Here is a 12960-nt window from a genome sequence, read left to right as displayed (position 1 = left end):
CAAAACAAAGTGAGATTGATGCTGGCGGGCACTCGGTACACATTTGCACTGGTTTTTTTTGTTGTTACTGAGCAAGACAATTACTCCTTTATTCTCTACAATTCACTAAGAGCCTCTGAAGTTCAATACACTTCAGAAAAAAAAGCTAACATTCCCGTAATCAGGAGTACAGGTTTACTTTGTAGCAAAGGAATTGTGTAACATTTACTCTGCCATGATAATAGCTTTTGGAAATAGTTGAAATATATTTCCAATGTCCAGTTCAGAGGTAGCCAGTCACCTGTGCCATGCAAAAGCTAGAATTAATTATAGTAAAGTTTATTTATTTAAAAGTTTATTATTTATTAGTGACAAGTAGGCTTACATTCACAAAGCAATGAAGTTACTGTGAAAATCCCCTAGTCGCCACTCCGGCACCTGTTCGGGTACACTGAGGGAGAATTTAGCATGGCCGATGCACCTAATCAGCACATCTTTTGGACTGTGGGAGGAAACTGGAGCACCCGGAGGAAACCCATGCAGAGACACGGGGAGAACGTGCAAACTTCACACAGACAGTGACCCAAGCCGAGAATTGAATCCAGTTCCCTGGCTCTGTGAGGCAGCAGTACCAACCATTGCGCCACTGTAACGTGTATGCATCATAGAGGTTTCATTACCCAAAATTCATAAGCGCATGATGTGGTTTAATTTGTCTAATTGGTACCTGAAAGGCAGATTCCAGGAAGCCTTCGCATGAAAGGTCATGTGGGAATTATCTCTGCAACTTTTGAGGACATCAGTGATCAGGTGACATTGAAATTAGATTTACTTCAACACTTTACAAAAGGAGGACCAAGGTCATTGCACAGGGCAAATATTTAGTAGCAGAGATTGCAGTAATGATAACTTGACATCAAAGTTGTTAAATTGCAAACGGAAATGTATGACTGACGGAGGTAAAGCGCACCATAATTTAGGGGTCTGGGCAAGACTGTCACAGGTCAGTCTCAAACCCAAAATGGTTTTAAAATAAAGTGGAAATAATGCAGCACACTTAGTGCAAACTTCCAGCAACTCAGTTCTGCTTTAAAAAAGGCCTTGGGTGGGGCACTGCAAGCTAGGGTTATGTAATACCCAACTTCTTCAATGAAACGTTTGCACATACTCCAACTATTGAATCTCCTTCCCAATTCTACAAAGGGGCAGTAGTACAACTGAGCTTCTCTGGAGACTGCCATTTTAAAAAAAAATCTCAAAATCATTGCTGAACTTACACATCATTTAGCAACAACTGACTGTGCAGTTGTCATCTGAATCACATTAAAAACTCACATTTATCTGCATGCCACTGAAGCCAAAATATTTGCAGAGAGACAATGAGCCTCTGTGGAAGATTTAAAATGTTATGCAAGGTGTTTATAAACAAGGCACTTCACAGTAAATAAACAATTAGTTAACCATCGGAATCCCACCCCAAAGGCTTTGCCTTTTAACATTAAGCAGATTAAATAGCTTAGCCTTGGCAGCAGATTGCAGAAACCAGGATAAGAAATTGCATCACCTCAGAGTCAATATTGAGCAAGCTAAAAGGCAATGAACACATTTACTTGGGGCAAATATCTCATCATGGTCAAAGACAATCACTGGCACTTGGATTTAAAATAGGTTTCTGCAAAAAAGATCACAGCGATCTTTTGCAATGAACAGCTTCACTGGAAATGGTTAACCTCATTCTCTGGTTAGCACTTACTTTGAGATTGTGAAAAGTTACCAAGATCCAAAATGCAAACACCATGGCGCTCAGACCACTAACACTAGCTCAATGAATATTGGCTGTGCTGATTAAGATGGGAAAGGAATAAGACATGCTCCCAACTCCATCACCATCATGCATTTTATTGCAACACAAAAATTAATTCTCAGCCAAGTGGCGATTGTCCAAGTCCTCCAGCTCCCCAAGGCCATTCATCAGCTCCTGAACTTTTGTTAATTCAGTTATGGAATGTACGTGGGCATCACTGTCAAGGCAAGAATTTATCGACCATCTTATTATCTCTGTGAAGGTGTTGATGAGCTTTCTTCTTGAACTATTTCAGTCTATGTGGTGAAGTACCTCCCAGGGAGCAGTTAGGAAGTGCCAACTCTCAATTGGATGTAAATGGCACTCGCCATCCTGAAAATTCGGGTCCATCTTTCTTTTGCTTAGTCCTGCCCTCACCCACAAACAACAAAACAATTTGTCTGGAGCAATCCTCTTTATGCTGTGATTTTGACCTGACGTCAATTTAGGTGATAGAAGGGAAAGTTTGTGAGATGCTATTGAAGATGCTTCTTGCACCTTGTGGATAGTACACAGTGCAACAGCAGCGTGCCAACAGTGAAGGGAACGAATGTTCAAGATGATGGACTGAAGGTCAAACAAGTGTGCTACTTTGACCTGGACAGCACTGTGGAGTTCAGTCACCCAGCCAAGTGGAATATTCCATCACACTTGCGCAATCCGGAGGATGAACAGCCTTCAGGAAGTCAGGAAGTGAGTCACACGACACTGAATTCATAGCCTCTGACCTGCCGCCACAGCATTTATCTGGCTGGTCAGTGGTATTCCCCACGATGCTGATGGTGGGGTGCTCAGTGATTGATTGGATTTATTATTGCAACATGTATTGGTATACAGTGAAAAGTATTGTTTCTTGTGCACTGTACAGACAAAGCATACTGTACATAGAATACATAGGGGAGAAGGAAAGGACGCAGAATGTGTTACAGTCATCATTGTTAGAGACGTTGTAAGAATTAGAGAACAGTTTTAAAGGCATTGAACGAGAGTAAAAGATAGAACTGGAGGGTATGCTGGGAACAGCTTGCAAGAAGTCGCCACACTCCAGCGACATCTTAAATCAGATTGCAGTGGCATTGAATGGCATGGGAAGATAGATAGATACTCTCTTATGATAGAGGGACGATGAAGCAACTGAATATAGGTTGGCCTAGGTCACTGTCCAGAGGACATCCTGCAACAATGTCCTGGGGCTGAGATGCTTGGCCTCCAACAATCACAACCATCTTCCTTTGGACTAAGTACGTCTCAAACCAATCGAGGGTTTTCCCACTGACTTCAATTGGTTTCAATTTTGCCAGGACTCCTTGGTGCCACACTTGGTCAAATGCTACTTTGAGGTCCAGGGCAGTGACTCCCACCTTGAGTTCAGTCCTTTTGTCCATGTTTCAAGCAAGGCTGTAATGAGATCAGGAGCCGTGTGCCTTTGGTGGAAACCAAACTGCGCAAAGGTGAGCAGGTTGTTGGTGAGTAAATGCCAATAAACAGAATATTAAGCGAGAATGGGGTTTGGATCATTTGCGAATACCTCCACAGGCAAAGCGTAGCCACTTAACCATCCATACTCAAAAAAGCAAAGCTTAAAATCTCCACAGTTAAATACGGTCGGCTGATGAGAGCACCGAGCACCGTGACACTATAGTAATCAGTGCAAACAGGAGACAATTGGGGAATATGGAATGAAAAACTAGTTTACTGAAACTCGATGGGCAACTCAAACAAAATATCGCTGATACTGAAAATCTGAAATGGAAGCAGAAGTTCTGGAAATGCTTCGCAGACCAGGGCATCTCTCTTTAACAAAGCTTTTGGTCATCTGCCCAAATAGTAAGTTTCAAGAAGCAGGTCCCCATTCTGATCTAACAAGTAGATTGTGTTCGTGAAACTAAAGTTTCTAAGTTTATTTATTAGTCACCATTAGGCTTACATTAACACTGCAATGACGTTACTGTGAAAATCCCCGAGTCGCCACATTCTGGCACCTGTTCGGGTACACCGAGGGAAAATTTAGCATGGCCAAAGCACCTAACCAGTACGTCTTTTGGACTGTGGGAGGAAACTGGAGCACCCGAAGGAAACCCACGCAGACATGGGGAGAATGTGCAGACGTCGCACAGTCAGTGACTCAAGCTTGGAACTGAACCTGGATCCCTGGCGCTGCGAGGCTGCAGTGCTAAACCACTGTGCCACCCAAACTACAGAAGTAAACCAATTTGAAGTGTAATTCGCCAGACCTCAGTAGAATTACAGAAAAAAAAAACAGGTCACCTTGTGGTTTTACAGGCTCTCAGCTACTTTTCACAGCCTTACAGAAACTGTTATAACAGTAAAAACTTGACCAATAGGAGATATTTACAACAATGGTGCACAATTATCAAAACTGCTTTTTGTCATTCCATGTAATGTTGCATGTCTCCGGCAATGGGGTTTAAAACCACATACACTACAAAGCATCATAACAGGAGGACATGACAAAATGTACTTCGCAAGTACAATTTCTGCTGTGGTTGCTGTTGTAACTTCCCATACTCAGCTAGAGAACACTGCAACTGGAGAAAAGGAATAAAATTGGGGGCAGAGGTGGTGAACAGGAAAGAGACCGGAACAAAGCTCTTCCCGGAAGCCTTGCTCTACATTGTGAAAGTCTACAAATATGACCCATGTCCACAGAAGGAAATTACACTTTAGCCACAAATCCAAAAATAAGCCATGACACTCATGCTCTCAATTGGAACTTTGAGTCATAGAAGTTTACAGCATGGAAACAGGCCCTTTGACCAAACTTCATAGAATCATAGAAACCCTACAGTACAGAAAGAGGCCATTCGGCCCATCGAGTCTGCACCGACCACAATCCCACCCAGGCCCTACCCCCATATCCCTACATATTTTAGCCACTAATCCCTATAACCTACACATCTCAGGATACTAAGGGGCAATTTTTAGCATGGCCAATCAACCTAATCCGCACATCTTTGGACTGTGGGAGGAAACCGGAGCACCCGGAGGAAACCCACGCAGACACGAGGAGAATGTGCAAACTCCACACAGACAGTGACCCAAGTCGGGAATAGAGCCCAGTTCCCTGGAGCTGTGAAGCAGCAGTGCCAACCACTGTGCCACCGTGCCACCAGTTGTCCATGCCGTCCAGTTTTTTAACCCCTAAGCTAGTCTCAATTGCCCGCATTTGGCCCATATCCCTCTCTCGCCATCTTACCCGTGTAACTGTCTAAATGCTTTTTAAAAGACAAGATTGTACCCACCTCTACTACTACCTCTGGCAGTTTGTTCCAGACACTCACCACCCTCTGTGAAAAAATTGCCCCTCTGGACCCTTTGTATCTCTCCCCTCTCACATATGCCCTCTAGTTTTAGACTCCCCTATCTTTGGGAAAAGATGTTGACTATCTATCTACCTTGTCTGTGCCCCTCATTATATTATAGACCTCTATAATTTCACCCCTCAGCCTCCGACGCTCCATGGAAAAGAGTCCCAGTCTATCCAGCCTTCCCTTATAACTCGAACCATCAAGTCCCAGTATCATCCTAGTAAATCTTTTCTGCACTCTTTTTATTTTAATATCCTTTCTATAATAGGGTGACCAGAACCGTACACAGTATTCCAAGTGTGACCTTACTAATGTCTTGTACAACTTCAACAAGATGTCCCAACTCCTGCATTCAATGTTCCGGTCAATGAAACCAAGCATGCCGAATGCCTTCTTCACCACCATGTCCACCTGTGACTCCACTTTCAAGGAACTATGAACCTGTAACTCCTAGATCTTTGTTCTATAACTCTCCCCAACGCCTTACCATTACCTGAGTAGGTCCTGCCCCAATTCGATCTACCAAAATGCATCACTTTACATTTATCTAAATTGAACATCTGCCATTCATCAGCCCACTGGCCCAATTGAGCAAGATCCCTTTGCAATCCTAGATAACCACCTTTACTGTCCACTATGCCACCAATCTTGGTGTCATCTGCAAACCTACTAACCACATCCCCTAAATTTTCATCCAAATCATTAATATAAATAACAAACAACAGTAGACCCAGCACCGATCCCTGAGGTATACCGTTGGTCACAGGCCTCCAGTTTGAAAAACAACTCTCTACAACTACCCTCTGGCATCTGTCGTCAAGCCAATTTTGTATCCAATGCTACCTCACCCTGGATCCTGAGAGATGTAACCCTATGCAACAACCTACCATGCGGTACCTTGTCAAAGGCCTTGCTAAAGTCCATGTAGACAAGGTTGACTGCACTGCTCTCATCTACCTCCTTGGTTACCCCTTCAAAGAACTCAATCAAATTCGTTAGATATGATTTTCCACTCACAAAGCCATGTTGACTGTCCCTAATCTGTCCTTGCCTCTCTAAACGCCTGTAGATCCTCTGTTACTTTTTTAAAAACAAGCACTAGGGTCAGAAATTTGCCCAAAATTGACTGGAATAGATGGTTTTACTGTAAGCATTTAAAATATATATATTTTCCAGTAATGTAGTACATTAGTGTCAAGGAAATTTGGCATGTCTCAAGAATAGCTTCTTCCCTGCTGCCATCAGACTTTTGAATGGACCTACCTCGCACTAAGTTGATCTTTCTCTACACCCTAGCCGTGACTGTAACACTACATTCTGCACTCTCTCCTTTCCTTCTCTATGAACGGTATGCTTTGTCTATATAGCGCGCAAGAAACAATACTTTTCACTGTATACCAAGACATGTGACAATGAAAAATCAAATCAGGTATGCACAGAGCCAATTCAATCATAGACAGACACACATATGCACACAGACATGTAGAAAAGAACTGCATACACACAGACATAGAATCATCATAGAATATGTACATACATCACAATCATATATGTACACGTGTATAGAATCATAGAAACCCTACAGCGCAGAAGGAGGCCATTCAGCCCATCGAGTCTGCACCGACCACAATCCCACCCCACATATTTACCCGCTAATCCCTCTAACCTACACATCCCAGGACTCTAAGGGGCAATTTTTAACCTGACCAATCAACCTAACCCACACATCTTTGGACTGTGGGAGGAAACCGGAGCACCCGGAGGAAACCCACGCAGACACGAGGAGAATGTGCAAACTCCACACAGACAGTGACCCGAGCCAGGAATCGAACCCGGGACCCTGGAGCTGTGAGGCAGCAGTGCTAACCCACTGTGCTACCGTGCCGCCCAATATACTTCGTGTATATATGTGTACATCATAGAATGATTGTGATGTATGTACATATTCTATGTCTGTGTGTATACAGTTCTTTTCTATGTGCCTGTGTGTGCAGATATGTATGTGTAAACTTGGTGTGTATATATCTACACACACACAGGCACACAGCACAGAGCAGCTGCAGTCCTGAGCACTGACCGCAGCCTCAGGCAGACTGTCAGCTCCACCGGGGGCTGCACCACAAGCCTTTCCCGCTGCTCCCTCTCCCCGGGCCTCTCACCTTCTCCCGCTGGTCCCAGCTGTACTGCTTCGCTCCCTCTTCAGCCTCGGCCCCGTCCTTTTTCTTCTTCTTTTTCTTCTCTCTGTTTTTCTCCTTGGATTTCCGCGAGAACAGGCAGCCCATTCTCCCCCCTCTCCCTCACTCCCTCTCCCTCACTCCCTCTCCCTGCTCCCGCTGCGGTTCCCCCTCGGCCTCTCTCTCTCTCTCCGGCCGCCGCGGTTCCCCCTCGGCCTCTCTCTCTCTCTCCGGCCGCCGCGGTTCCCCCTCGGCCTCTCTCTCCGGCCGCCGCGGTTCCCCCTCGGCCTCTCTCCCTCTCTCCAGCCGCCGCGGTTCGGCCTCTCCCTCTCTCTCCGCTCCGGCCTCTCCCTCAAACCCTGACAACCGCTTCCCGTTTCCCTGCCTACCAGACACCGCCAATCAAACGGCACCGACCAGTTCGCAGCCCACAATCTGCCAATCAAACAGCGCGAAGAAACCGGCAAATCACAGGGCAGGAAGATTGCAACCGACCAATCAGACAGCGCCGGGCCACTTGCAGCCCGCCAATCACCTCGCTTGAACGGCTCTCGGCCGGCCAATCACAGGGCAGGCGGGTGGCGGCCCGCCAATCAGGTAGCCAGCCAATCACCTCGTGGGACGGCTTGGAGCCAATCACACAGCTCGGAACAGGGGCGCAGCCAATCACCATGCGGGGCGGCTCGCAACTCTCCAATCGCAAATTTGATTGGGCAGGGGTTTCAGCCAATCACAGGGTGGGACATCCCTGGGCTGCTCCAATCACCTCGCAGATGGAATAGTGGCCACCAATCACAATGCCGGGGGAGAACCAATCAGAGCAAACCTATCTCTGGGCCGATGCCGCTCTCTGGCCAATCAAAAGGCGGGTTTGTGTGTGTCAATCAACACGTACTCCACCAATCACCTTGGCTGCCTGCTCCCTGCTGGCCAATAGCAGGGCGAAGAGTGGAAGCTGACGATCCTGGTCGGAGCCAATGAAATATCGTGTGTAGGAGCCCGCACCGCCTTCCAACCAATCAGAAATCAGTATCAGTAACACAGTTCGACCAATCGGATCGCTTGCCTGAAAGTCCAATCACAGCGCAGGGCGCCCTTCCATCAGTCCACATACGGCCAATCAAGGCGCGGGATAATCCAATCCACCAATCGGAGAAGAGGTTTCCGTGTCCACCAATCAGCGCGTAGAACACAGAGGCCAATCATAGGCAGGGTTCTGGTCGTGTCCACCAATCAGAGCGCGGAGCAATCGTCTGTGACAGAATGTTACAGAAAGCAGCTCCATGTAGCATTTCATCCAGTGATTTAATTTGATACCTTTATTTAATTTTTACTGTTTTCATAGAATCCTCACAGTGCAGAAGGAGGCCATTCGGCCCATCGAGTCTATACTGACCACAATCCCAAGCCAGCCCCTATCCCCATAACCCCACATATTGACCCTGCTAGGGTCAATTTAGCACGGCCAATCCACCATAACCAGCATGTCTTTTGGACTGTGGGAGGAAACCGGAGCACCCGGAGGAAACCCACGCAGACACGGGGGAGAATGTGCAAACTCCGCACAGACAGTCACCCGAGGCCAGAATTGAACCCAGGTCCCTGGCGCTGAGGGGCAGCAGCGCTAACCACTGTGCCATGACCTTTAAAAATAGCAACATCGGAATTAAGTTTAAACTTTATTTATTAGTGTCACACGTAGGCTTGCATTAACACTGCAATGAAGTTACTGTTAAATCACCTAGTTGCCACACTCTGGCGCCTGTTTGAGTACGCTGAGGGAGAATTTAGCATGGCCAATGCATCTAACCAGCACATCTTTCAAACTGCGGGAGGAAACCGGAGCATTCAGAGGAAACCCATGCAGACACGGGGAGAATGTGCAAACATGCAGACTCAGCATAGACAGTGACCCAAGCTGGGAATCGAACCCAGATCCCTGGCGCTGTGAGGCAGCAGTATTAACCATTGTGCCACCATGCCACAGAGATCAGTCATGATTTTACTGAATGGAGGAGCATATTCAATAGACCGAATGGCCTATTTCTGCTCCTAGGTCTTATAATCTTACGTTAGATGAACCTTTGCCTCAATCCCTTATTTACACAAGGAATTACACTCATGATGACCACTGGTAAAATTGAGGGCTTCTATCACCAGGAAACACCTCAGGATATGAACTGAGTAGATGATCTGAGAATTAATATCATTGAATCGTGTAGTGCAGAAGGAAGCCAATTAGTCCATTGTGCCCATTCATTGAATGAGCAATCCAATTGGACAATTCCCCTCATCTTTCACAATTACCCTGCCAAGTTCTTGTTTCCAAATTTACCTGCTTTAAAAATTCTTATTAAATCTGCTTCCACCACACATTTGGACAGTACTTTCCAGATTAATCGGGAAAAAAAACACTATGGGGTAAAGAAACATCTTCCCTTGAACACATCTGCCAATTGATGATCCCTGATTACTGACCCTCCTGCCAAAGATAACAAAAGAGAAAATGCTGGAAAATCTCAGCAGGTCTGGCAACATCTGTAAGGAGAGAAAAGAGCTGACGTTTCGAGTCCAGACGACCCTTTGTCAAAGCTCTCAAAGTTGAGATTCTCTTTTGGTTTCAGATTCTGGCAGCCGCAGTAATTTGGTTTTATTTTTTGCCAATGATGACGGTTTCTCCTTATTTATTCTGTCTGAACTTCCCGCCCCAACACACACACACACACACACACAATCGGGAACATCCTTCCAGCATCTAGTCTTGTCAGAATTTTATAGGTTTCTATGAAACCCATCATCATTTCTCATTGATGTTAGAAACTAGAATCTCCGGCTCAGAGCTAAATAGAATCAGTGAAGACCTTTTCTAAAAAAAAAGGTAGAAATAATGAATCAACAATGAATGGGTTCAAGCTCGGCACCAGCTTGGAATTAAATCTCCTTCCATTCTTCAAGTGTTGCAAATTTAGAAGTTGGCAGTATTGGACCAGTATGTTTGGACAATATTCAGTCCTATTTTAAAACATACATCCTGTTCTTATTTTTACGCAAAACAAAAATTAATTCAAGGGAACCAAAATAGTAATCATGCCGAAGACATGAATAAAGCCACCCATCCATTGACTCTGTCTACACTTCCCGCTGCCTCGGAAAAGCAGCCAGCATAATCAAGGACCCCGTGCACCCTGGACATACACTCTTCCACCTTCTTCCATCGCGAAAAAAATACAGAAGTCTGAGATCACGTACCAACCGACTTATAGAATCTCTACAGTGCAGAAGGAGGATATATGGCCCATCAAGTCTGCACTGATCCTTACCCAGGCTTACCCCATAACTCCACGTATTTACTCCACTAATCCCTCTGACCTACACATCCTTGGACGCTAAGGGGCAGTTTAGCATGGCCAATCCACCTAACCTGCACACCTTTGGAGTGGGAGGAAACCGGAGCACCCAGAAAAAACCCACACAGACACGGGGAATGTGCAAACTCCACACATACAGCCACCCAAGGCTGGAATTGAACCCAGGTCCCTGGCGCTGTGAGGCAGCAGTGTTAACCACTTTGCCACCGTGCTGCCCATACTCAAGAACAGCTTCTTCCCTGCTGCCATCTGACTTTTGAATGGACCTACCATATAATTAAGCTGATCTTTCTTGACATAAAAACAAAATGCTGGAATCTGAAACCAAATGAGAAAATGCTGGAAAATCTCAGCAGGTCTGGCAGCATCTGTAAGGAGAGAAAAGAGCTGACGTTTCGAGTCCAGATGACTCTTTGTCAAAGCTCTTTTGATTTTTCTCTGCATCCTATCTGTAACTGTAACACCACATTCTGCACCCCCTCCTTTCCTTCTCTCCTATGTACTCTATGAATGGTATGTTTTGTCTGTACAGCATGCAAGAAACAATACTTTTCACTGTATCCCAATACATGTGATAATAAATCAAACCAAAGATCAATAGGAAGGTTGCTCAGTGAAAAGGAAACTCCCTTACGCAATTTTCTAACTTAACAATCTCAATTTCATTTAGGTAATTCCCCATCTCTAGCATGAATGGATCTATTTTGCATGTAAGGTCAACAATTAGTTTCAACGTAATCTTTGTTTAAATTATTTACCTGCTGGTTTATTGTGAGTTAGTAAATTCCAAATATTGGCAGCGATGTGATAGATTCACGGAAGATGGACATCTTTCGATTGCCACTCTCAAAGTCCTCAGATTCAGCCATGATTTTGTTGCTTGTTCGTCCAGCTTTCTGATTGTACATCCCCTGCATATCGGCAACTTCTTTTAATTGCTAGTCAGAGTGTGCTTCTTGTGAAATGTTAGGCAAATTTGAGAATTATATTTTAAACATACAATTACCTAGAAATTACAATGTGGAATGTCATAATTATACCTCTCACAAGCCTACTCTCATGCATCCATTCCTGATTTCCTTCTCTTTTCTATCTACTATCTATTCGCTAGCCTCAAACATTGGGTGGCACGGTGGCACAGTGATTAGCACTGCTGTCTCACAGCGCCAGGGTAGCAGGTTCAATTCTGGCGTCAGTGACGAGCCTGCCCACCATACTAGCAGTTGGTTCCACAGCATCTAACTCTTCACCAGCAGTGATTGCTTTAAGGCTCCTCACTATCTGCGGAGGTGGTCTTGCTTTAAGAGAGTTGCTGGCCAATCTGATGCCCAGAGGCACCAGCAGCACCAGGCAGGAGCAGTGGCCACTGCTGGTATTACAGGGGACAAAGAGGAGCCCGAATTTAATATAATTCAGGGGTATCGCCGGGTCCAGCTATCAAGCCCCAGTGAGGAGATTGACAGGCTCGGTTTGGGAAGCCAGGCAGGGAGGGTAAAAAGGGTAATATGACCTTTAGAGTGATTTGATTTATTATTGTTACATATATTGGGATACAGTGTATTGTTTCTTGCGCACTATATAGACAAAAACATACCATTCATAGAGTACATCGGGGAGAGGGAAAGGAGAGGGTGCAGAATATAGTGTTGCAGTTACAGATAGGGTGAAGCGAAGGATCAGCTTAATATATAATAGGTCCATTCAAAGGTCTGAAGGCAGCAGAGAAGAAGATGTTCTTGCGTTGGTTGGTAGGTGACCTCAGACATTTGTATCTTTCTCCCGACAGAAGAAGGTGGAAGAGAGAATGTCCGGGGTGCATGGGGTCCTTAATTATGCTGGCTGCTTTTCCGAGACAGCGAGAAGTGTAGACGGAGTCAATGGATGGGAGGCTGGTTTGTGTGATGGACTGGGCTACGTTCACAACCCTTTGTAGTTTCTTCCGGTCTTGCTCAGAGTAGGAGTCAGCGCAGCTAAAGTTGCTGGGCTACCTATTTGGTGTGGGTCTCCCTGTGTTGTGGGTAAATGTTCGGTAGGGTGGCATGAGGGCCTTAAATAACCATTAATCGGCCACTTACGGACCTCAGTAAGCCCAAGGTGGGTGGGCTGCAAGACATTTCCACTGCCTTAACATTTCAGACAGGTCGGGGAAGGGTGGATAGGCAGTGTGCAGGCCATCCATTGGATTTTAGGAGCATTCCCACTTTCAAACTAGTCAGCAGAGATGTTTAAAGAAAAATCTCTCCTGCTCTCTATCTAAATGTCTTACG

The 12960-nt window shown here is 45.4% G+C and overlaps 1 protein-coding gene across 1 annotated transcript in view; it reads right to left on the bottom strand.

The window, feature by feature from the left end:
• rp2 (RP2 activator of ARL3 GTPase) overlaps positions 1-7659 on the bottom strand; it is a 33016-nt gene extending 25357 nt beyond the window's left edge. Inside the window, exon 1 of the mRNA XM_078222449.1 lies at positions 7311-7659. Within this exon, the coding sequence (XP_078078575.1) occupies positions 7311-7433 (123 nt within the window). The 5' untranslated portion in view covers positions 7434-7659. The remainder of the gene's footprint in view (positions 1-7310) is intronic.
• Between the last annotated feature and the right edge of the window lie 5301 nt (positions 7660-12960).

The sequence above is a fragment of the Mustelus asterias genome, chromosome 10, assembly GCF_964213995.1.
Source record: "Mustelus asterias chromosome 10, sMusAst1.hap1.1, whole genome shotgun sequence".
Taxonomy (NCBI): Eukaryota; Metazoa; Chordata; class Chondrichthyes; order Carcharhiniformes; family Triakidae; genus Mustelus; species Mustelus asterias.
This window is presented reverse-complemented; position numbering and strand designations above follow the sequence as displayed.